The following is a 25,126-nucleotide window of genomic DNA, read 5'->3' as shown; positions in this document are numbered from 1 at the left end:
GTGAATTGAACAATGACATTGTTTTCATAGGAAGGATATAGCAGGCAGTTCTTGGGTACAGTCCATGGTTCTCTTTCAGCTAAATAAGTATCTCCTGCTACTTTGAATAACAAGGAGTAAACATAGGATAATAGAAATCATAGAAGTTCCTTTCCCCCTTTTTACTATTTGATCATTACTACTGTGAAATTAAAATATCATAGATTAGTGGCTAGCAAAGTCCCATTTTTTTAAAAAAAATAAAATGTTGAAAAGTTTTAATTGCATAATTAAATTTGTAAATCACAATTTTGCTGTTTGATCTGCATTGGGAGAATAGAACAGACCTTACGGACATTTACAGAAACATGAACTGTGGTCAAAATGTGTATTTTCCAGTTTCAGATTTAATTCCCAGTGAGATATAAAATGTCACTGAAACTTAATAGTTAGGGCCTAGCTCTGGAATGTTTAATATATTTTATACTTCAAATTGCTCATCCCCCAAATGGACTAATTCAGAAGACTAAAAGCAGAAATGTTCCATATTCTTTACACAACTAGGCAAATGCCTTGCAGAAGTTCATTTTAAATATTTCTCAGATTTTTTTTTTTAAAAAGCACTTTAAAAAATCCTGGATTTTGTACAAAAGTTTTCTATTGGGTATTACAGATATTTCATAATACCCTATAATAGTATTTCCCTAACAATAATTCTATTTTTCCATACCCACATTATGTATTAATAATTTTCTGAGATTCTAGAAACGCAGCCCTCGGTTGGTTATTTCTTCATTATATTTATAATCTACACCACCACTTCTTGCAACTAGTGCCCAATAGTTGCTTATTATCTGTTCTCAATAATCCTTTGCTTCTTTACAATTAGAGAACTTCAGCTAGCTATACAGTACACATCTTAGTAACTGAACTAGGTATTTCAGGGTCTAGAATGAAAAACCACTATAAATGTCCCTGGGGGCTGTTTGAGAGTTGCAAATAGAAGATCCTCAGACAAAAAAAACCTGTATGGTATGTCATATATAAATTGGCGGTATCATTAGAAAGAAGGTGATTTATAACCATCCTGAAGGTTAATTCGAACTCCCCCGTCTAAACCTCTGACCACTAGAAACAAAATGATGTAACGTTCCCAGACTTAGACCCAGGTTAGACAAAAGATTCCCTGTTGTGCAACCCAAGACATCAATTCACTGAAGCTCCTCAAAATTGCTCCGTTTTGGCGACGAGAAGGAAACGCCCACCGAAATCAGGATTTTAGTTCTGCGAGAAAGCCAATACCTGTCGCCACCCCCTTGATAGCTAACAGAGGGCGGGGCGAGGGCCGGAAGTTCGTCGTGTCTTCTGGTTCGTGGGTGGGGGAGTGTCCATCATGGAGTCGCTTTGGAGGCTAAAGCGGTTCGATGCCTTCCCCAAGACGCTGGAAGATTTTCGGGTTAAGACCTGTGGCGGCGCTTTCGGTGAGGGACCGCCGGCTGCCCGAGGACTACAGGACTCAGAGGGCTGCTGTCGGGAGGAAGACAAGAGGGGTTGCTCTTGCAGAGATCCCTGCTAGTTTAAAGCGGTCCTAAGTTGAGGCATAGTGTTGCACATGCAGACAGATCAGCGTAATGTTTCATGTGTGAACTGAAAAGAGTTTGGCTCATTTGTTATCTTTTGGTCTTGTGGATTGTGAAGTTGGATCTTTCGCAGCTTGGTGATCGGTAGCGATCATATTGAAAAGTATCGAGGCTGAACTTAATGTGATTTTTCTTCTGTGTTACGTTATCATACCTGACGTTTTCTCAATGCCAGCATTAATTCAGAAGGCAGTATATGTTGTTATATGTGCATTGAATGTGTATGAGGAAATCGTTTAAAGAAAATGCAGCCTTGATTGTTTCCATTTTTTTAGCAAATTAATCTTTAAGAATGTACAGAATAGCCAGGATTATGAAGTGATTGCTTGGTGCAGCTTTGGTACCACTTGCTGGTAAGGAACCTAAATCCTTAGCAATCCAATGACTCTCTTGGGGTGAAAAAAAATCAATAAACCTATGAATCAGTAAATCTATTCATTGTACTTTCTCCAGTTTAGAACCATATGGTAGATTAGATTTTTTTAAAACTTAGATCTTTTAGCCTTTGCCAGATGTCTTGTCACTTAATACTGAGTAAAATTTTCCAAGAAAATATGTCTTCTGTTGAGGACTGGAAAAGAAGTCAAATTATCTTATAGTGGCTTTCTTTATCATTGCTTATTTTAAAGTACAGTAATCCATATTCTTTTAAAATAATTTAGAGTTGAGACAAAGAATCAGAACTGATCTTGCAGAGATATTGAATGGATGCTTTTTGATGATTCCATTGATTGTTTAAAATTTAAATGTTCTGAAATATAGCATCTCAAAACTATATTAAATATTTAAAAATATATATGAATCAATACATAATCTCTTTTAGGAGTATTTTTTTGGCTATATAGTACTTTTGTATAATTTGTTTTTCACTTGTGTTTGTCCAAGCTTTTTATTTATTTGTTACATACAGTAGGTATGTGTTTCTGAATGTTTTACTGCTCAGGATTCAGCACCACTCTTTTAAATATGTGCTTATAGATAGGTAACAATAGTAGAAATTTTAATTAAAGCAGTTTCCTGGAAACTGAAAAAAAAATATATGCATAGCTTTTTAAGTATCCCTTTGAAAATGCAGGTTGATTGCTGCTGCTGACAATGTTCAGCCCTGTCCTTTGGGACCTCTTTGAGGATAAGAACACATTCACCAGTCTGTAAGATCAAAAGTAAACAAGAGAAAGGAAGACTTTAAGAAAGCTTGCATCCTTCTTGGAAGAAAATATCAGTCTTCCATGGAGAATGAACATTTGCATGCAAAAATTATAATAATCTCTTATAAATAATAATATAAAAGATATGTTATTCTATTGTATAGCTTTTAAAAATTATGGTGAAAATAATGGTTGATTGTTAGTATATGAATATTTAACAATTTATTATTGAAGAGAAATGAATATTACCTATTTTATTTTTTCACTTTTTTAAAGATCTTGAAAACTAAGAAAGGACTTTTCCTCCTGATTTTTTTATTTTATTGATGTAGTAAAAACATTGCACCATTGCATCTGAATAACACAAACATGTTTGTTTTACCAATCCCGCATTAAGAAGTTTCATCAGGCAGTTACTTTTCCACATGCAGCTGGAGTGCAAAATATATTTTTCACATGTTTTTGCATGCATTTTTTCTATGAATTTAATATTTAGATATAAAAAGCTTCATATAAGGAATTGTTTTTCATGAATATAGCAAAAGTCAATCAATTTATATAATATTGCAGTCCCAGACTAGTTTGTGTAATTATTTCTTGGGCTGCTTCATCATTCCAAAATTTGATATTGATTCAAACTTTTTTTAGAAAGTTTTCAGAGGTGTGTATGGGGGGGATAGTCTACTAATTTGTTGTACCTAAATCAACTGCTAAATTGTCCTAAGCCTGTGCTTATTCTAGCTACATTTTTATGGACTAGAAAGATACCTTTATATTTTAGATTAAAAAGTGGTATTGAATCCCTTTCTCTCAACAAGTACATAGAGGCTGATTGGTTTCCTGGGAAATCTTCAAATTTTCATGTCTTTTTACAGTGCTGAGCATTTTAACTGAAGGCACTGGGTGAATTGCAAAGGGCTTAGCCAATTCCTCCAGATTCCCTGCATGATTCCTTGAGCAAGCCAAACATGCTTGTAGTGTTATTTTCTTAAAAGGTATGCATTTTCATTTCCTGTCAGGGAAATCCTATTGAGGCCCCCCCCTTGTTAGACTCTGAGGTATCCCATACATTTATAGTACATGAAACATGCAAAAATTGTTAGGGAGATGATGATGATGATTTGTAAGCCTTGTAAGTAACTCAGAATCACTGTGAGTGAACTAGGCAGCCATTTAAATTTAAACAAATAAATAAATAAATAAATTAAACTTGTATGCTGCTCAACTCTCAACAATTTTGGGTGGCTCAAAACAAAAAAGTTATAATAAAATCAATAACATATAAATGGCTTTTATTCAGTGATAGATTTTTTTCCCCCCTGCAGAGTACTACATTTCTGGTATTTCTGTAGAATGGGAAAAGATCTACCGTAAATGCCGGCGTATAAGGCGACTTCCGCGAGCGCTGAAATCTTATACGCCGAGTCGTCTTATACGCCGGAAATACTGGTAGTTTCCGGTGTATAAGACGTTCTAGGAATGCGGCTCGGCTATAAAGACGGGGGTTGTCTTATACGCCGGGTCGCCTTGTACACCGGCATTTACGGTATTTGAAATTATAGAAAAACTGTCAGTATAGATAGATCATTAATCTGTCCAGCTAAATACTTTACAGCTTCTATACTTAAATGTTAATACAATGATAAATGTATATGTTTTAAGATATGACAACATGTAACTTTCCTTTCTTCGTACGCAGTGACTGTAATCAGTGGACTCATCATGTTCTTCCTGTTCTTCTCAGAGCTCCAATACTATCTTACAAAGGAGGTAAAGAGTCTTCTTGTCCTGGGATATCCATTTCTGAATATAAACCTTCAATTTTCTCACATATTCTTTAGAAGCAGCTACTGTATTAGATATTACCAAATGGTTTCAAAGTTCCCTACTTGTCCTATGAAATCTATAGCAGCTATGTCTTTCAGGCTAATTTATCCTACAAGATGCCTAGAAAGATAAAAGGTAGATCAAATACACCATTCTGCAAGTGGAATTAAAAATGTAAATTTTGTTATTATAGGCCGTTTTGAAGACTTACGTAAGCAGAAAGTATACATTTAATAATATATTTAAAAACATAGTTTTATGTTTCTGAGGAAATTGCTCTAATTGTATTTTGCATTTTTATTAACATTAATGTAGTTTGAAGTCATTAACTGCTATTCTTCTCCCATTGCATGTTTTTGCTTGCCTCTTTTGCACACATCTAATAAAAGGAAATGTTACTTCAGGTTCCTCTCTTCTACCTTAATATGACTATTGTGCCTCTGGAGCAGTGGTTCTCAACCTTTTTAATGCTGCGACCCCCAACCGGTCGTAAGTCGAGGACTACTCAACCGGTCGTAAGTCGAGGACTACTCAACTGGTGCAGCACCGTTTGCAGAATGGGACTTTTGGCAGGCTCAGCAGGGCAGAGACAGCCTGGACAATTCCTATTGGCTTTTGAAAGCCAATAGAATTAGACTCTATTCAAGAGAGTCTATTCTATTGGCTTTCAAAAGCCAATAGAATAAAAGGGAGTAGCACAGCTAAGGAAAAGGGGAAAAAAATGGCGGACTGCGTTGTTTGGCGACCCCCGTGAAATGGTTGTTCGACCCCAAATGGGGTCCCGATCCACAGGTTGAGAACCACTGCTCTGGAGGATTTTCCTTTTCTTTATAACAGGTGTCTTGAAAGAAGCAATACAAATTGTATGTCTCCTAGTCACTATATTGTAGTATGTGTAAGCTGAATTCCTTACATTATTGTCCTCCAGATGTATTGGGCTACACTCTGAGGAGTCCAGAATATGGGAAATATTTCTTTGGTTTAGATTTCCAAAACCCACAGCTAGTCCTCTTTAATTCTTTTAATATAGGATGCTTGAAAGCAAGCTTGTTTTCAAACCACTGAAGCAAATTAAAAAAAAAAAACCTACACCTCCTGATGAGTTTTTGAATGAAATGTATTTACTCATTTATACTCATTTTTAATATAATAGAAAATGTCAGAAATCTCTTTTGGATCTTATCTTCATCAAGTTCTCATGGAGTCTAGCTTAAAATTACCCTAGCAAATAAGGTGGGAGACCATAAAGGTGGGACTGCTGGGATTGTCATCACTAAGCAAAGCAGTCATGTGATACCATGCTAAGCAATGACAATCTTGGTCTCAATTGCCAAGCATAACCCAAAGCCTACTTGTATTCTTTTTCAAAATTATTATTTTCAAGGAAAAAATAATGCTGAAAGAAACAGGCATTCAAAAGAAGATAGAAGGAAGAGAAAAAAAGAAAAAACAACCAGTATAAGCAATAAAATTTGGGTGATAACCAACAGATTTAAAATATCATATGGCTAATATGTTCTAATAAATAATGCATTTATGTAGAAAATATGTGAGCCAGTTACTTCTCGAACACTTTGCAAGGTATAGCAAAAACTGTTTTAAAAACAAAAATAAAATATAACGTTAAAACTCCTCAAAAAATCAACCATATTTTGAGTCTGCGTCTAAACTGAAATAAACCAGGAGCTTGCTTTAACTCTGGTGGTAATTTGTTCACTAATATTGGCCCTGTCATGGAGAAATCTGAATTGGTGCTTGATGTGAAACATATCCCATTGTGTCCCATTGATTTAAGAGGGCGATAAAAATTTATGGGAATAAATGATCCTATAAGTAGCTTGGGTCTAAGCTATAAATGATTTTATGCTTGTTTATTTTTTTTTATCTTTAGATTCACCCAGAATTATATGTTGATAAATCAAGGGGAGATAAGCTACGGATAAATATAGACATTGCTTTTCCACATATGCCATGTGCTTGTGAGTAAAGGGTGTTGAATTTTGCTTTTTAGTTAAATGAAATGATGGAAAAATGGACACTCCTTGTCTTCACTTAGTATTTTATAATATTTTAGTTAATATTAGGAACAAGTAAAACAAGTTTTACTCTGCAAAGTAAAATAAGATTTTACCTAAAATTAAAAGTAAAATCTTAAAAGTAAGATTTTACTTAAAAGCCAGTGCAGTCCAAGGCTGCATTAACGGAGAGATAAAACCAAGATCACATAAAGTGTTAGTACTATTTTATAATGCCTTGTTATTATATTATATTAAGACTCTATAAAAGTGCAGAGAAAAGCAACATAGATGATTTGGCTAAAACATATGGAGGGTAAAACATATGAAGAATGTTTGCAGTAATTGGATATGTCTAGTTTAACGAAAAGAAGGACTAGGATTGACATGATAGCAGGGTTCCAATATCTAAGGGCCTGCAAAAAAGAAGGGGTCTATCTATTTTCCAAAGCACCCAAAGGCAGCAGAACAATGGATGGAATGAAATGGATGGAAACTAATCAAGAAGAGCATCAACCTAGAAATAAGAAGAAACTTCCTGACAATTAGAACAATTAATCAGTAAAATAACTTGCCCCCAGAAATTGTGGCTGCTCCAACACTGGAAGTTTTTAAGAAGAGATTGGATGGCCATTTGTCTGAAATGATATAGGTTTTCCTGCCTGAGCAGGGGGTTGGACTAGAAGACCTCCAAGGTCCCATCCAATTTTGTGATTCTGTTAAGATGGATGCTGATTACAAGGGAATAATATTGAAGTGGTAAAAGGAAGTGCTACTCTTAAGGGTTAAGACATAAATAATAGTCAGATATATGTAAATGTTCTTTAACCTGCGCCATGCATCCTTTCTTGATTTTCATCAATTCTCATATATTAGTATTGATTCAGGATTCTTTCCTTAGATCTTAGCTAGTGTGATTATGGATCTACATTGATTTTTGATTACCCAGTCTTCTAATTGCTATAGTTTTCAAAAAAAATTCAGTGTTCTCGTTAATGGCCTGATGGATATGTTGTATATTATAACTGTCCCCAAGAAATTGGTTTGGAACTGTCTTTGTTTGTTACTTACAGATTTGAGCATTGATGCAATGGATGTGGCTGGAGAGCAACAATTAGATGTTGAGCATAATCTCTTCAAACAGCGCTTGGATAAAGATGGCAAGCATGTGACTCCAGAAGCAGAAAGACATGGTAGAATAGATATACTGTTCCAGTGTGGGAGCAGTATTGCAGATGAGATGGTAACACTGGGTTTAGTTTTATGACATCTGATTTTAAGGGTATAAAAGTGACTGGCTGGCATAAGTTTCTATTGTGGCCAGATATTCGGTACAACTAATAGACATGGACCAGTATTAGTGATGTTTGAGCATGCTCTGCACTGATATGCTTAGTCATACATTACTTTTACAGGTTTTATGTCTTTATTTCAGAGTTAGGAAAAGAAGAGGAACTATTCTTTAATCCAAATTCATTAGATCCTGAACGCTGTGAAAGCTGTTACGGAGCAGAATCCGAGGATATCAAGTAGGTTTTACTTTTCTTACTATGACTTGGAAGCAAGAAAATGGTTTCGGGAGGGAGCTGCATAGCTATATCATTTTCTGAACTTACTAAAAAGGATTAAGCTTGTGGTTGTTTGTAGTTTAGCTGATATTCTTCCATGTTTTCTTGCCTAGAACATCATATGGGTTTACTGGGCTTTTCATTGTTAATAGAGGGTAGGAAATGTTTCTCAAGTAATAGCAGACCGATTGAATCTGAAATAGTGGAAATTTCAGCCACTTAATTTGGGTTTGGATTGAACCATTCATTTCACTCCAGGGTAAACTCTTATAAGGTCCCAAGGCAGATAGGATTACAAACTGTGCAATAATAGTTTTGCCTGAAGCAAAGCTGTTGGGTGGAAGTTTTTTATTGCATTATTTTCTTAGGATGGTTACATCCAGGTATTTGAAGTATATATACATTGTTACCCCTTTATGGATTACTGCCTTGTCGTGGCAAAGGGGCTTGCGTAACTCAATGAAGCTATAAGCTATGCCGTGCAGGGCCACCCAAGACGGACAGGTTATAGCAGAGAGTTCTGACAAAATGTGATCCACTGGAGAAGGAAATGGCAAACCACTCCAGTATCTTTGCCATGAAAACCCCATGGACAGTACTAAAAGGCAAAAAGATGGAAGATGAGCTCCTCATGTCGGAAGGTATCCAATATGCTACTGGGGAAGAACAGAGGGCTAGTACTAGTAGCGCCAGAAAGAATGAAGCGACTGGGCCAAAGCCAAAAGGACGCTCAGCTGTGGATATATCTGGTGGTGAAAGGAAAGTCCGATGCTGTAAAGATTTTTTCTCCATAGGAACCTGGAATGTAAGATCCATGAATCAAGGCAAGCTAGACGTAGTCAAAAAAGAGATGACAAGACTGAACATCGACATCTTAGGAATCAGCGAACTAAAATGGACAGGAATGGGTGAATTTAACTCAGATGACCATCAGGTATACTACTGTGGGCAAGAATCCCTCAGAAGAAATGGAGTAGCCTTCATAGTCAATAAAAGAATAGGAAAAGCAATACTGGGATACAATCCCCAAAATGACAGAATGATCTCAATTCGAATCCAAGGCAAACCATTCAATATCACAGTAGTCCAAATCTATGCCCCAACCACTGGTGCTGAAGAGGATGAAATTGACCGGTTCTATGAAGCCCTACAGCACCTTATAGAATTAACACCAAAAAATGATGTCCTTATCATCATGGGGGATTGGAATGCTAAGGTAGGAAGCCAAAAGATAACCGGAATAACAGGCAAGTTTGGCCTTGGAGTACAAAATGAAGCAGGGCACAGGCTAATAGAATTTTGTCAAGAGAATACGATGGTCATAACAAACACTCTTTTCCAACAATCCAAGAGATGGCTCTACACATGGACATCACCAGACGGTCAACATAGAAATCAGATTGACTACGTACTCTGCAGCCAAAGATGGAGAAGCTCTATACAGTCAGTAAAAACAAGACCAGGAGCTGACTGTGGCTCAGATCATGAGCTTCTCATTGCAAAATTTAGGCTTAAATTGAAAAAAAGTAGGGAAAAGCACTAGGCCACTCAGGTATGAACTAAATCATATTCCTGATGAATATACAGTAGAGGTGACAAATAGATTTAAGGAACTGGATCTGATAGACAGAGTGCCTGAAGAACTATGGATGGAAGTTCGCAACATTGTACAAGAGGTAGCAACTAAAACCATCCCAAAGAAAAAGAAATGCAAGAAAGCAAAATGGCTGTCTGAGGAAGCTTTGCAAATAGCTGAGGAAAGAAGGGAAGCGAAAGGCAAAGGAGAAAGAGAAAGATACACCCAATTGAATGCAGAATTCCAGAGAGTAGCTAGAAGAGATAAGAATGCCTTCTTAAATGAACAGTGCAAAGAAATAGAAGAAAACAACAGAATAGGGAGGACCAGAGATCTCTTCAAGAAAATTGGAGATATGAAGGGAACGTTTCATGCAAAGATGGGCATGATAAAGGACCAAAATGGCAGAGACCTAACAGAGGCAGAAGAGATTAAGAAGAGATGGCAAAACTACACAGAAGAACTATACAAGAATGAGCTTAACATCCCAGATAACCACAATGAGATGGTCACTGACCTCGAACCAGACATCCTAGAATGTGAAGTGAAATGGGCCTTAGAAAATCTGAGCAACAACAAAGCTAGTGGAGGTGACAGTATTCCAGCTGAGCTATTCAAAATCTTAAAAGACGATGCAGTAAAAGTGCTACACTCAATTTGCCAGCAAATTTGGAAAACTCAACAGTGGCCACAGGATTGGAAAAGGTCAGTTTACATTCCAATTCCAAAGAAAGGCAATGCCAAAGAATGTTCAAACTATCGCACCATTGCACTCATTTCACATGCTAGTAAAGTTATGCTTAAAATCCTACAAGCTAGACTCCAGCAGTATGTGGATCAAGAACTACCAGAAGTACAGGCAGGATTTCGAAGAGGCAGAGGAACTAGAGATCAAATTGCCAACATACGCTGGATCATGGAGAAAGCTAGGGAGTTCCAGAAAAACATCTACTTCTGCTTCATTGACTATGCAAAAGCCTTTGATTGTGTGGATCACAACAAATTGTGGCAAGTTCTTAAAGAGATGGGAGTACCAGACCATCTCATTTGTCTCTTGAGAAACCTATATGCGGGTCAAGAAGCAACAGTGAGAACTGGACACGGAACCACTGATTGGTTCAAAATTGGAAAAGGAGTCCGGCAAGGCTGTATACTGTCGCCCTGCCTATTTAACTTATATGCAGAGCACATCATGAGAAAGGCAGGGCTAGATGAATCAAAAGTTGGAATTAAGATTGCCGGGAGAAATATCAACAACCTAAGATATGCAGATGATACCACTCTAATGGCAGAAAGTGAAGAGGAACTAAAGAGCCTCTTGATGCGGGTGAAGAAGGAGAGTGCAAAAGTTGGCTTGAAACTCAACATTAAGAAAACCAAAATCATGGCATCCGGCCCTCTCAATTCCTGGCAAATAGATGGGGAAGAAATGGAGGTAGTGACAGATTTTATTTTTCTGGGCTCCAAGATCACCTCAGATGGGGACTGCAGCCAAGAAATTAAAAGACGCTTGCTCCTGGGGAGGAAAGCTATGGCAAATCTAGACAGCATACTAAAAAGCAGAGACATCACCCTGCCAACAAAAGTGCGTATAGTCCAGGCCATGGTTTTCCCAGTTGCAATGTATGGCTGTGAAAGTTGGACCATAAGAAAGGCTGAGCGCCAAAGAATTGAGGCCTTTGAACTATGGTGCTGGAGAAGACTCCTGCGAGTCCCTTGGACTGCAAGGCGTTCAAACCTAGAAGAGATCAACCCCGACTGCTCTTTAGAAGGCCAGATCCTGAAGTTGAAACTCAAGTACTTTGGCCACCTAATGAGAAGGAAGGACAATAGAAGAAGGGGACGACAGAGAATGAGATGGCTGGATGGAGTCACTGAAGCAGTAGGTGTGAACTTAAATGGACTCCAGAAGATGGTAGAGGACAGGAAGACCTGGAGGAACGTTGTCCATGGGGTCGCGATGGGTCGGACACGACTTCGCAATTAACAACAACAACAACAAATACATTGTTAATTGCAACAGTTATTTATTATGCTTGTGTTGTCTCTAAAATATGGTCTGATATGCCCTGTTCCTATAAGTTAGCAGATGTGAAGTCTGCTGCATTCCTGGGAGCATAAAATAATTCTGTTTAATTCCTCATCTCGAGAAGAAAAAGAATCTATCCTTTCTGTAGGAGTGCTTGCCATAGGATTCTAAGCTATATTGCTCCTAAGAAAGTGATGGCGAACCTTTTAGAGACCGAGTGGCCAAAGACCGCCCCTGCCCCACCATAACTCTGCCACCACTCTGGCCCTATCCCCCCTCCCCCTTCCCCTTCCCTCTGCCCCACCCCATCCCACCCCCACCCCGCCCACCCGCAGAGCTACCCACTGCCTCCACAGCCCGCTGCAGATTACCCAGGCATCCCAACAGCACCATGGTGGCCACAGCATCAACTGTGCACGACGGGGTGTGAGGGCGGAGTCTTGTCCCCATTGCCCAGCTGCCATGTCCTTGGATACGCTGCTCTGCGTGGGCTGTACTCAGGGCGACTCTCTTCTGGGGAGGCTGCTGGTGAGGAGGGGGCCGTGGGGGGAGGCGGGGCTGGGGCAATGGCACAGAGAGGGCTTTGAGTGCCACCTCTGGCACGCGTGCCATAGGTTCACCACCACTGTCCTAAAACAATCAGCATAGTATGTTAGCCATTTGAAATGCTTTCTACTGAGCCAGGAATAATCAAGAAATTCCAAACTATCCCAAGCTCTTTGTCATGAGACTCTTCCTATAATATTTAATTGGAGTCTCAGGCCATCAACCAAAAGGCTCTGCACCATAAGCTGTTTCATTTGCTTCTATAACCCGGTTTAGAAAACAGTTGTGTATTGATGTCAGATTTTCTGTCTCCGATCATTACCCAAATACAGGTAGTCCTCGACTTACAATAATTCATTTATTGACCATTCAAAGTTACATCACTGAAAAAAATGACTTATAACTGTTTTCACACTTATGACCGTTGCAGCATCCCCATCGTCACATGATCAAAATCCAGATGCTTGACAACTGGTTCATATTTATGACCGTTACAGTGTCCCGGGTCATGTGATCCCCTTTTGAGACAGGGAAAGTCAATCGGAAGTCAGATTCACTTAACAACCATGTTACTAACTTAACAACTGCATTGATTCACTTAACAACTGTGCTAAGAAAGGTCATAAAATGGGGTAAGGCTCACTTAACAAATGTCTTGCTTAACCACAAAAATTTTGGGCTCAATTGTGGTTGTAAGCTGAAGACTACCTGTACTACTGTGATGGCTGTCTTAACTTTCCCTGTCTCTCCCAGTTTTCATACGCTTTGGAAATGCCGTGACAGACATCTAGCACACTATCTAATATTACTTCCAATTCATTAACTTTTTGAAAAAAAATCCCTGATAATCATAATTTTCAGGCTTTGTAATGCTGCTGTATGATGGTCTTTTTCTAATTAATGTGTTTATGCATTTAATTTTTTTGGCAGATGCTGCAATAATTGTGATGATGTGAGAGAAGCATACAGGCGGCGAGGGTGGGCCTTCAAGAATCCAGATACTATAGAACAGTGCAAGAGAGAAGGATTTAGCGAGAAAATGCAGGAGCAGAAAAATGAGGGATGCAAAGTATATGGATTTTTAGAGGTCAATAAAGTGAGTATGGCAATTTTTATCATCATTCTGCATTGGCATTTCACCCAGTATAAACGTTTGATCATGCTAAGTAGAAATTCAGAATAGATAGTCCTCAACTATAATAGTTCATTTTGTTGTTGTTAGTTGCGAAGTCGTGTCCGACCCATCGCGACCCCATGCACAACATTCCTCCAGGCCTTCCTGTCCTCTACCATCTTCTGGAGTCCATTTAAGCTCATGCCTACTGCTTTAGTTGACTCCATCCAGCCACCTCATTCTCTGTCGTCCCCTTCTTCTATTGCCCTCAATCTTTCCCAGCATTAGGCTCTTCTCCAGTGAGTCCTTCCTTCTCATTAGGTGGCCAAAGTACTTGAGTTTCAACTTCACGATCTGGCCTTCTAAAGAGCAGTCAGGGTTGATCTCCTCTAGGACTGACTGGTTTGATCGCCTTGCAGTCCAGGAGACTCGCAGTTTATTTAGTGACCATTCAAAGTTACAACAGCATTTAAAAAAGTGATTTATGACCATTTTTCACATTTACAACCGTTGCAGCATCCCCATGGTCATGTGATCAAAATTGCTTAGCAACTGGTCATATTTATGACAGTTGCTGTGTCCCAGGGTATGTGTTCAGTTTTTGCCACCTTCTGACAAGCAGTCAAGCCAGATTCACTTAACAATCAAGTGACTTTGACAGAACCTCACACATCTTTAGCCATTCAGCCTCTGACTATCAAATAATTGTTTACTATTCAGTGAATGGATTGTTTCTGAGTATGTGCTTGTAACTCCTTTAGTAAGAATAGTATTGAGTTTAAACATAGGCATATGTTTGAGGCAGTGCCTCTTTTCAGTGTGCAGTTCAGTAAATAATTTGCATTTAAAATAAGGATGAAGTACTCATTCTTACATAAGGGCTCTATATTTTGACTGATATATCAAAAGGCCCAGAATATTCTTTGTCAAGTTGAATTTAGCTGTTGTTTACAAATAAAAACAAAATGGATTTCTATATGGCTTTATTTAAAATGTTAGAAGCATCTGTTCAGATTCCATTTCAGGCAAAGGTATGTGTGCTCCTTTTAAATACCCAAATAAGAGGGATTTTCTTAATTTAAAAAGACACGCTTTTCAAAGCTGATGCTGCTTGGTATAGAAAACTAGATCATTGAATGAGATCTGGATTTCTCTTACAGGTAGCTGGGAATTTTCACTTTGCACCAGGAAAAAGCTTTCAACAGTCTCATGTTCATGGTAAAGTAACATATGCATTGAATATCTTATAAACTTTCCCCGCCTCCTCCCTTAAATTTTAGGATACATTGATTGATTGATGATGTTTATATATTATCAGTCCAATTACTGCACTGTAGTTGTGATGAACTCTAGCAGTATAACTAATACACGGAGTGTAGAAGAACTAGCAAGAGGAAACATTTCAAAAGTACTGTTTTCATGAGAATAAGAAAGTTGTAGTATGCAAGGATGTGTGTGTGTGTGTGTGTGTATCTGCACGCATACACATGCACACACATGCATGCACACACTTACAAATAATTGCTTATCATTATTCCCTTCTGCATAGGAAATGCTATAAGTACAATTTTAAAGGCATTCAGATGATATGATCATCTGTTTCCTTTTGCAGGATTGATTTAATAAAATATGTTTTCAGCATATAAAAATAACATGTCAACATACAGTACACAACATATTCAGTACACTTTAGATTATATAAATGTTGGATATTTAAGACTAAAAAATTCATATGTAATTTAAAGCAACAAACCTTAGGTTTGTGATTTTAAAGATCTTCATATGCTCAGCAATTTTATTGCAGCTGCGGCATGCATTGTACTATGAATATAGTGTGTTATTTCCTTTTCATATGTGGCACTTGAGATGTTCTACATGAATCTGCAGATCTTATTGGTTGGATTGCGAGCTAAAACTGAATAAATAAGCTAATCTTCTTCAAGAGAAAGAAGGGCTTTGGCTTCTGCACAAAGCTTGCAAATTTACTTGATATCTATGAAAAAAACCTATGTATAATAATTTCTTGAAAATTGAGTCAAATTCTGTGTTGGCTACTATCCATTATAGTTTTTCATTCCTGTGTGGAAAGTCTCTGGCAGTACTTTATTCATTTTTCTGATGTTTGACATGGTTAATTTCAATTGTCTGCAAAAGATACAAAATCTCTATTAAAAGTATTTGGTTCTTTATTTGTCTTCTAAGAATTTATTCTCTAAAAAGAATTAAGTCAAAATACACTGAGTAGGATACCACCTCTGTAAATCTATTATTTATTATCTGTTACATGCAGTCCTAACTGAATTAGGTAATGTTCAAACATTTGGAAATATGCATGCATGCTGATGAAATTAAAGTCTTGTTGATTTATTTTATTTGCTAATTCTGTACTGTCTATAATGAAGGGGACTAATTTCTCCTGTTAAAGCTTGATAATACTTAAGGATTTGACCAAACTGAGGATGATATTTTGGTTCAGGGATCTGGGAATGGGCATTATATGGCTATGATGTTCCATTAAAATATTGAGATTGTTTTGATGACAATTCTATTCTTAAAAAACAAATTCCCTGAACATTTTAGAGGATGTACTGCTACTTATCCTTTCTAATCCATTGAATCACACAATTTTTCTTATAGAAGCTGTATATATGTAAAGTAGTAAGGTCCCGTTCAAACTTTCTGTAGAATATATATAAAGACCAGACTTAACACCATTGCAAAGTTAGGAGATATGGTTTTGAAGAAGATAGGATTTATAGTAAACAATGATTTAAGGTAAACTTTGTAGAAGTATCAATGTTATCATTTGTCAACTCCTCACAATGAATTATTTTCCAAGAGAAATAAATTGGAATTGTTATAAAGCTTATATATCAGAAGTAATTGAAGCCTATCACTCATAGAACTGGCAGTTTGTCCCATAAATTTATCTCTCAATATCAAATCAAATCTTTACAAATGAAACAAGTATTTTAATTTTTATGTTGGTATGATTGGTTTGGTAGGGTTTGGCTGTTATGCTTTATAGAGTTGAGTTTTTATAGTGCATTTAAAATTGAAATTGGGCTGGTTTGTTTGTGCATGTTTTAGTACCTTGCTGGCTAAATTTACACTCTGACGTTAAACGTCAGCATCTAAACTTAGATGCAGGTTCTGTTAGCTTGTTTATTGAAATACAATAGTGCTTTTCTTCCTTTTTTTCTTTTGAAGTTGCAGCCTAATAAAGTTGTTTATTTAAAAGGAAGTGGTCTGGTGGTTAAATAGTCCAATAGTGATAATGACGATGGTGTTAATTTGTACTCTTGGTGGTGGTAGTTATTGTACAGCAACAATCTGCTGCTTGTTATATTTTTCTTTTGTTCTTTCTTTCTTGCGTGTCCCATCTCTCCTAAGAAGCAAGGACCTGGTGATGATTACTACACCCTTTCAGACCACTAGCATTGGGAAGATATGTACTTGGCTGACCGCAGAAAACTACATTAGAGCATTTTCTTCTTTCTTTTTGCTATGGGAAAGAGAAAAGTTTTTTGTCATGAGCCGACAACAGGGATCTTAGTACAAGTAATGCCCATCAATTGCATTATTTGAGTTTTTTATGCTTCGAACTCTCAGAACATTTTAAGCTTTAAAATGATTGGCAGTTCAGTGCTGAATGATGATTCATCCCCAAGTTAGATGCATGCTATTGAAGAAGAGCTGAGTTATTTTTGCCATTTGGCGTTCATGATACAATTAAAGTAAAGCCCTTGGGATAGCTAGTTGCTGTTGCTGCTATGCAGGAAAAGAACATCTGAAGCAACAAAGAGAAAATTAGTGGAAAAGGGGAAGGTAAAAAGCACGGCCATAGGAAAACTCAATATAGTGGAAGTTGAAATGAACCGATTACTCTGACATCTCAAAGATTAGTGAATTGAATGGATTGAAATTGGACACTTTCAGTCAGATGCTTTTATTAATTAATTAAATGCTGTCCATTTTGTGTTCAGATGAGGAATAATGTAGCAAAGATCATCCTTGGGTACAATGCAATCAGTATCTAAATAATATCAATTAGATTATGCAGCGAGCCCTTTAATATGATAGGCAAGTTTATGCTGCAGCCATTGATGCAGAAGGCGGGGTTGATCAGTTTCATAGTCAAATTCAATCTGAAATTGAATGCAAGCAAATGTGTTGTACTTAGAGACAGGAATGCCAATGTTGGAAATAGTAGCTAGCCAACTATTTTCAGGAACAGAAGTGAAGCAGGAGAACCATTTTTCAGTTTTTGCCACCTCAGTGATTTCTTCATTACATCATATTGATACAAAGAAGTGGAAGAATTCAATTTTAGCAGCAAAGGTGTGGCTGGAAGCTTTGCAACAGATCATGAACTGCTCGCGTGCAAGTTCTAAGTCAGAACTTGCACACAAGCTAAACCAGAAGAATAAAGTCAAACAGGTTCCAAAATTTTGAGCATATACCCACTGTTTTCAAGGAGAACACCAGGAATCACTTTGAAGTCCTGAATCTCATTGACAGGGAACCAGAACTCTGAAATAAAATCAAGGAAGCTTTCCACCTCAAACTGATATGCTAAAGAAGATGAAAGATGGAAGGAATGTACTGAAATTCTGAACAGTAAATATATCAATATCCTAGATACCTAATTTACAACAACTTGATAGCACAATTTTTTTTAAAAAAGCCAACTTAAAATGTTCCAGTGGAGCATTCTGAATGGGGTTGTTTTGCCCAGTCATGAAATAGAATGTTTCTTCTTTTAGGTGCATTCTATTTTATAGATCATTGAAACCAGTTTCACACACATTTTAAAAATACAAAGTACCTTATACTTTGCACAGAGCTGTGTACTGTTTTCAACTAAGTATGGATAGAAATTCCTGCTATAAATGATAGGGTTCTATCATGTCCTCTGCATATATACACCGTATTTATGTTTGCTACTACATAATATGAGAAATAATAATTTTGAAAATAAAACATTATTTAAGATTTTCCAAACGTAGCTTTAGTTAGATATTACTTTTGCATTTCATCTTTCTGCTTAGTTGGATCTGACACATTCTTTTATATTGCCTTGATCAAATCCTTAAGAGTTTATGTTACAGTAATGTTTCATGAGTTTAGTTGCTAAATGGAATGTTTAAACAATTTATATTTAAATATTTCTTTAAGACCCTTGATATTAAAGAGGAATGTTTATGTGTTTGGTAGATCCTGCTTAAATAAAGTGTCTGCTTTCTGAAATCAGTAATTTACAGAGTAATTATAACCAAGCTGGGATATTTCATGGATATTTTTTTTCTTTTTAATTTATCCTGACTGAGTTTAGGCATCAATAAAAAGAAAGAGTAACAGTAAAAAGATTGTGAAATTGCTGAGGAGAAGACAGTTTAGGGTCATAATGGAAGATTTAAAAAAAATTATGTGTGTTTACTACTGAGGAGTTATTTATTTATTTTATTTATTTAAACTATTTAAGTTATTTATTTAAACTATTTCATCTTAAAAGTGTATCATGATCTTTAGTTAGAAATGCTAATTCTAAAAAAATCAACTTTTAGTTTTTTTGTTTTTTTAAAAATGCATAATTGTCTCGTACAAAAAGGCTTACTCCAGTAACTTTATGTGTTGTCTGTCTTTTGCAGTTCATGATCTTCAGAGTTATGGACTTGACAATGTAAGTTCCCTAAGAGAACTTGTATCTGAGCTTTCTCCTTACATTGAAAGGGATAGGAGATCTACCAGTTGTGCACATGTAGATAATTTGTCATATATTAGTGTGGCATCTGTAGAGAATAACGTATAACTGTAGGAGTAATACAATTGTTCTTTTTGAAAATTGTTGTAGAGTTCATTATACAATGCATTCATTATAAATCATGCTTTAAAAAATCCCTCTCCCCTTTTGCTACAATTGTTGTCCTCTTTGATAGAGGACGTAGATCACTGAGCACAAACAACCTATCCCTTTCTTATGGCTGCTGTTCCCAGGAGGGAGTACAGATGTATAATTGCCTGGGGACAGCTGCCCTCGGGCAATGTACACGCAGGAACACAGAAGGAAACAATATGAGCAGTTCTGACCTGGCATAAACTGGCACAGGTGCTAAACACTTGTTGTTCCATTCCACAAAGAGGGAAGCCTGTGAAATACACCTGTGTGCCTAGGCACTAGCTGGGAACTGATGAATAACAAGAGTCATATTTCATCCATCATATAAAATGGTGCCTGCATTGTGAATGGCCTCCAGCCTGTTTCATCTGTGCTATTTCTTCAACTCCTTGATATTTTGGGACTTTGTTTGCTTGTTTCAGATAAACATAACACATTTTATCAGGCATCTTTCATTTGGGAAGGATTATCCAGGCCTTGTGAACCCACTTGATGGAACAATTGTCACAGCTCATCAAGGTATTGGTTTGAAGCAGCCTTTCAATCTAAACTGGTAAATGAAGGTGACAACCAGCACAACATTTGTTTACTCTTTGTTGGGTGCTTAATTAAAATACATATGCCTTGGCTAAACTAATCATTTTAATTATAAATTGGAGTTTGGTAACTTTTCAGCAGAACCATAAAAATGCAACTTTCTCTTCCTTTTTTACTTCAGAATAAGGAATATATGTCTAATGGAACCATATCCTCTCTTTTTTCTCCATGTTTTCATTAGCAGTGTGGATAGAGTTAGGTTTTAATAGATATTCCCTAATTGCACAGTCTTTACAGTATCACCTTTTAATTTCTTCTAACCTTTTTAATTTGTGTGAAGTGGAGAGCAACAAAAAGGCTTTCCAAAGAGAGGAGTTGTTAATCTTATTGAGTGATTACTTTAAGGAAGGACTCCTAGCCTCAACCTCTCACTTTACTCTCTTCATATGTCATCTTAGTTTTATTAATTGCAGATCCAAGTTATAATAATAAAAATAACTTAATGATTGAGAGCCCACTGAAATTCATAAAACTTCACCCCTAAAATGGCTGGTGCTTATCTATTTCAAATTCTTGCTGAATCCTAAGTCATTGTTTTAAGATTCTTGAAGTTTTAACATTTCTTGAGTTTTTCTCTACAAACCCAGCTTTTAACTTTTGGGTAGTTATGTGCAATTACAAGCCACTTCCTATTCTGAAAAACACCATGAGATCTGTGCATTTTGTGGGAAAAACAATGTTCTGCAGAACAAAGAATGTTCCAGCAATTAACCACACTGTTTTGCACATCCCAAGTTTTTAGATGTCCACAGTAGGTGGCAGCACCTACAAATCTTGGTTTATCTGAGAAAAGCTAAGCAAGGTCATACCTGATCAATACTTGGGTAGGAGACTATAGATAATCCCAGGATTATTAAATGAGAAGTCTTAAAACATCCAGGAAGAAGGTGGCTACATAGATACTCACTCATAATAATTAGGATTTATGTTAGTACTTAATTCTGCAGAAAAATTTGCATTTTTCCCTAAGACAGAAATGCAGTAAATTGTGTGGTAGTCTTTTTTGATATTGAGTAGAGTTTCACAAGCAGTCCAAAGAGAATGGGAAGATAAGATCCTAGTGGATTTCATGCCCAACTCTATTAATGCCTACCAAATTACTGGTTGAGTTCTCCTCAGTCAATTTTGGTTACTTATATTTGGCATGAGCTATTCTGTGCATGAGGGAGCTGGTGCTCCAGTCCATAGAAAAATGTTTCAATTGCTTGAGTCCTTGTATGGAACAATGAAGGTGTTTTGTTCCAGATACAGTGGCCCAGAATGCATTTTCCAGTTAGAAATTAATTGAGGAGGAAAAAGGCGAAAAGTCATTCTTGGTTTTCTTTGCCAATAATGTATGTGGACATCCCTGGCAGTGAGGGATTTCTTTGCAGTGGCATGTGCAAACACTGATGGCAATGTGTCGTGGCTGGGGAAGGAAAGGTGTTGGGTGATGGGGTGGCTAACAATATATATGCGATGAAAAATGGGGTGATGCAAATTAGCTTTTTGTGCCCTGTAAAATCACTCTGGGGCTTCTTCCAATTTTATTTCAGCTTGAAGTTGGAACAACCAAAGTGATTTTTTTTCCCTGCTGAGCTATATTTAATTCAAAACAATCCAGCAGAGCCATTCGACATCATACAGTATTTGTACTGGGTTCAAAACACAATTCTGTTTCACCCATACCCATTATGATTTTATTTTGGCTTTTAGCTTCGATGATGTTCCAGTATTTTGTAAAAGTAGTCCCCACTGTGTACATGAAAGTTGATGGTGAGGTAAGAGCTGAATATTGTCTTTTCTTTAAATAGTTTTAAGTAGTTTCTTTAAATTTGGTTAAATTCAACATTAAAACAGTCTTTTATTCAGATTTTGTTACAGGTAGTCCTCGTCTTCTAGCAATTTATTCAGTGACCATTCAAAGTTACAATGGCATGGGAAAAAGTGACTTATGAACATTTTTCACACTTACGACCATTGTAGTATCTGTGTAGTCATGTGATCAAAATTAAGACGCTTGGCAACTGGTTTTTATTTATGATGGTTGCAGTGTCCCAGTGTCATGTGAACAGCTTTTGTGAATTTCTGACAAGCAAAGTCAATGGGGAAGCCATATTCTCTTAACAACCCTGTTACTTACTTAATAACTGAGGTGATTCACTTAACAACTGTGGCAAGAAAGGTTGTAAAATGGGGTAAAACTCACTTAACAAATGTCTCATTTAGCAACAAAAATTGTGGTTGTAAGTCGAGGACTACCTGTATTGTTTTCTCTTCCTTTTATATATCCCACAAATCTGCTGTGAGAAATGCAGGTGGAAAGGTTACAGGATGAAGGAGAATTCAAATTTTCAGCAGGGTCCTTTTTGCGGGGAAGTAATCTGCTATATTTAATTGGGAGTGAAGAGATAGCACTCATAAATACCAGATAGAAAATTTCAAGCAATTCTACTAAACAATTCTATTTTGTTATTAAGCCATGAATAGTGGGCCTAGGATCTTCCAAAATATGAATCACAGATATTTTTGAAAGGAGATAGTTGGATTGCAGGTCACTGTTACTATGGTTGCAGTCTTCTGGCATATCTAAAAGAGAAATGAGTGACATGTACTTAACAATGCTTCTACCTGAAGAATACACAAAGTCATACACAATTAGCTGCATTTTTCTTTTCTTCAGTTTGGATGATGCCTGACACTAATCAGTTATTTCAACATTTTTGTAGATGGTAAGGACAAATCAATTTTCAGTAACAAGGCATGAAAAAATAGCTAATGGACTAATTGGAGATCAAGGCCTACCTGGTGTGTTTGTGCTATATGAGCTTTCTCCCATGATGGTGAAATTAACGGAGAAGCACAGGTGAGAGATTCTCAATATGAGTGTAAAGCAAAAAACCACCTAATTTCCCTCCAGATGAAATTTCATTTAATGTGTCTGTAGAAGCCATGTTTTATGTGAAATGTGTTATACATAGAGATTGATAATAAGTGTGGTTTCTGGAAGATATTCTGAAATCAACAGATCCAAGCTGAAAGTATCTGACTTTTGTCTGAGTATAAATGTAATTATAAATGTAATTAATGAAATGGCTTTAATAAAACAATTCTCTCTCTTGATTTCAATTTTTGCCTTCAGAATGTAAATTCATATTAATGTTTTTCCAAATCCAGGTCCTTTACACATTTTCTCACAGGCGTCTGTGCCATTATTGGAGGAGTGTTTACAGGTAACTGGATTTTTGTGTTCAGAAATTTAAATAGTTTTCTGTTCATTTTGAATCTGGAAATTAGTTTGTAAATGTTTTGATCAATATATCATACTTTCAGGGCATTTTCAAATCAGTTCTATCATTTACAAGTTCGCAGAGTTGCCATTATCATTGGAAATAAAATGAGAAATAGGGAAAATTTGACAGTTGCGATTATTAATGAGTAATATTTGTGGCTTCTACTTACTATACAGCTTTTGAAAATGTATAACTTCTGATTGATTCAACAAGATTAAATTGACATGGTTACGAATGTATTATACCATAAGAGTAGAATTCGGAAAGAATGCCAGGGGGCTTCTTTTTATTTTGTGGCAATATTGCAGTTGTGTGTTTTTTTTCTTTCCTTCCTATATGGGCTAATTAAACTGACCCTCCTTTTCCTCCTTTCAGTTGCAGGACTCATTGATTCTTTGATCTATCATTCGGCTCGAGCCATTCAGAAGAAAATTGAACTTGGAAAAACTACATAGATTAGATTCTACAATCCTTCCTAAAAGACTTGAAGAAATGAAAAATTACCCTAACATCAATGTCCAATACGAATGTGCCAAGTGAAGATAATTGGAACTTTGAGAAGAGACTGACATTCTAGTTCTGGGACAAGTAAAACAGGGATTAAATTTAAACATCAATGTCTGTGGCTGTTAAAACATTTCTGTTTTAATATGCACCGTAATCTGTTGGCATATATTTCAGTTTCTATATTCCAAAAAAAAGCGTCATCCAGAATATAGACTATAAGAACTTGTATATGTCTAAAACTAGTTATTTCTAATTTAATTTGTATTTAGTGATACTGTAAAATGTGTGGTTGGAATAAATTCTCAGGAAAAAGTTTTACTAAAGTGATGTGATAATTTACTTTTTTAAAGCTTGCTTATGTAGTATCAAGAGTTGTTATATCCAAAAATATTGCTTATGGCAGTCATTTTTCCCTCTTCATTGGTATGTAATATTTTAATTCTAACCACACTCTGCAATAGGTCACATGATCTTCATCTTTGGCTATTCATTTTCTAAAGTTGATTAGAATATTTTGCGATGCCATGTGAAAATACTGGTTCTTGTCTCATAACTCTTCCCCAATGCCTTATATATGTATTAGCAGTATCTCATTCTTCATCTCACTGTCCAGCTGACAGAAGTATCCTGTTCATTAATCATTGTGATGATTGAGCAGGTAAGGCGATTATTTATGGTTGTGATAATGATGACCTATTGAATTTATGCCTACTCTAGGCCAAATGTTTTGGAACCTAGTGTAGAAATAGTTTCCTCACTGCTTTCTACTCCATCTTGGGAGTATATATCAACTGCACCACTATGGCACTTTACTCTTCATGACATTAACTTAAATGTCTACAACTGAATTTTTGCTGTTTTACTGATCACATCATTTATATGTTATCCTTTTTGAGAGCAGCAGTGGCTAAAGTGAAGCACTGAGTGACATTAGGGGTGGATAATCTATCAGTGGCTAGGAACCGCACTGACATTTTGTGAAGTGATAAGAGTTATAATGGGTTGAAGAATAATACAAATGGGGCAGGTCAGGATTTTCCAGGTTTTGGGAATTAGGTTAAATATTGTGGTGGAGAGGGAGGTTCTCTGCTTAAAACCCATCAGAGCAGTTGGAGAGAAGAGCAGGGGTCAGTTAAGTAGGGTTGGGTGCCAATCTGACCCTTTATTTATTTACTCATTCTCTAATTGGAGCAGCATAAAAGTATTTAGATAATAGTGTGTTTTTACCCAGTGAAATAGATTTATCCTGCATTTCAGTTTTACTTTACAGAGAAAAAGGCTATCATGCGATATTTCTAATCATAGAAATGGCCATGCCAACAAAAATTCATCTATCATAGAAAACTATGAACTAAATCATTGGCTACTTGGCTTACCATTGTTTTAAAAAAAGTTTTAAATAAAAAAAA

At 36.5% G+C, this 25,126-nt stretch overlaps 1 protein-coding gene across 4 annotated transcripts; it reads left to right on the top strand.

Annotated features, from left to right (window-relative positions):
* The first annotated feature begins 1,306 nt into the window (after positions 1 to 1,306).
* On the top strand, positions 1,307 to 25,126 carry ERGIC3 (ERGIC and golgi 3). 4 transcript variants are annotated; one of them, XM_039319213.1, is made up of 14 exons: positions 1,377 to 1,460; positions 1,895 to 1,972; positions 4,467 to 4,537; positions 6,486 to 6,573; positions 7,683 to 7,802; positions 8,045 to 8,138; positions 13,259 to 13,424; positions 14,603 to 14,660; positions 19,094 to 19,125; positions 19,764 to 19,860; positions 21,634 to 21,698; positions 22,647 to 22,783; positions 23,095 to 23,150; positions 23,586 to 23,675. In XM_039319213.1, exons 3-14 carry the CDS (start codon positions 4,490 to 4,492, stop codon positions 23,663 to 23,665), a joined length of 1,041 nt encoding a protein of 346 aa, XP_039175147.1. In that variant the 5' UTR covers positions 1,377 to 1,460; positions 1,895 to 1,972; positions 4,467 to 4,489; the 3' UTR covers positions 23,666 to 23,675. The 4 variants fall into 4 exon arrangements, with proteins under 4 accessions (XP_039175145.1, XP_039175144.1, XP_039175147.1 ...); XM_039319211.1 differs by lacking the exon at positions 1,895 to 1,972 and having other exon boundaries at positions 1,307 to 1,460; positions 7,683 to 7,769; XM_039319210.1 differs by lacking the exon at positions 1,895 to 1,972 and having other exon boundaries at positions 1,308 to 1,460; positions 23,586 to 25,126.

The sequence above is a fragment of the Crotalus tigris genome, unplaced genomic scaffold (genome assembly GCF_016545835.1).
Source record: "Crotalus tigris isolate CLP2741 ecotype Arizona unplaced genomic scaffold, ASM1654583v1 scf7180000022411.5474196:2289641, whole genome shotgun sequence".
Classification (NCBI taxonomy): Eukaryota; Metazoa; Chordata; class Lepidosauria; order Squamata; family Viperidae; genus Crotalus; species Crotalus tigris.
The sequence above is the reverse complement of the archived record's forward strand: the minus strand, read 5'-3'. Positions and strand labels throughout refer to the sequence as shown.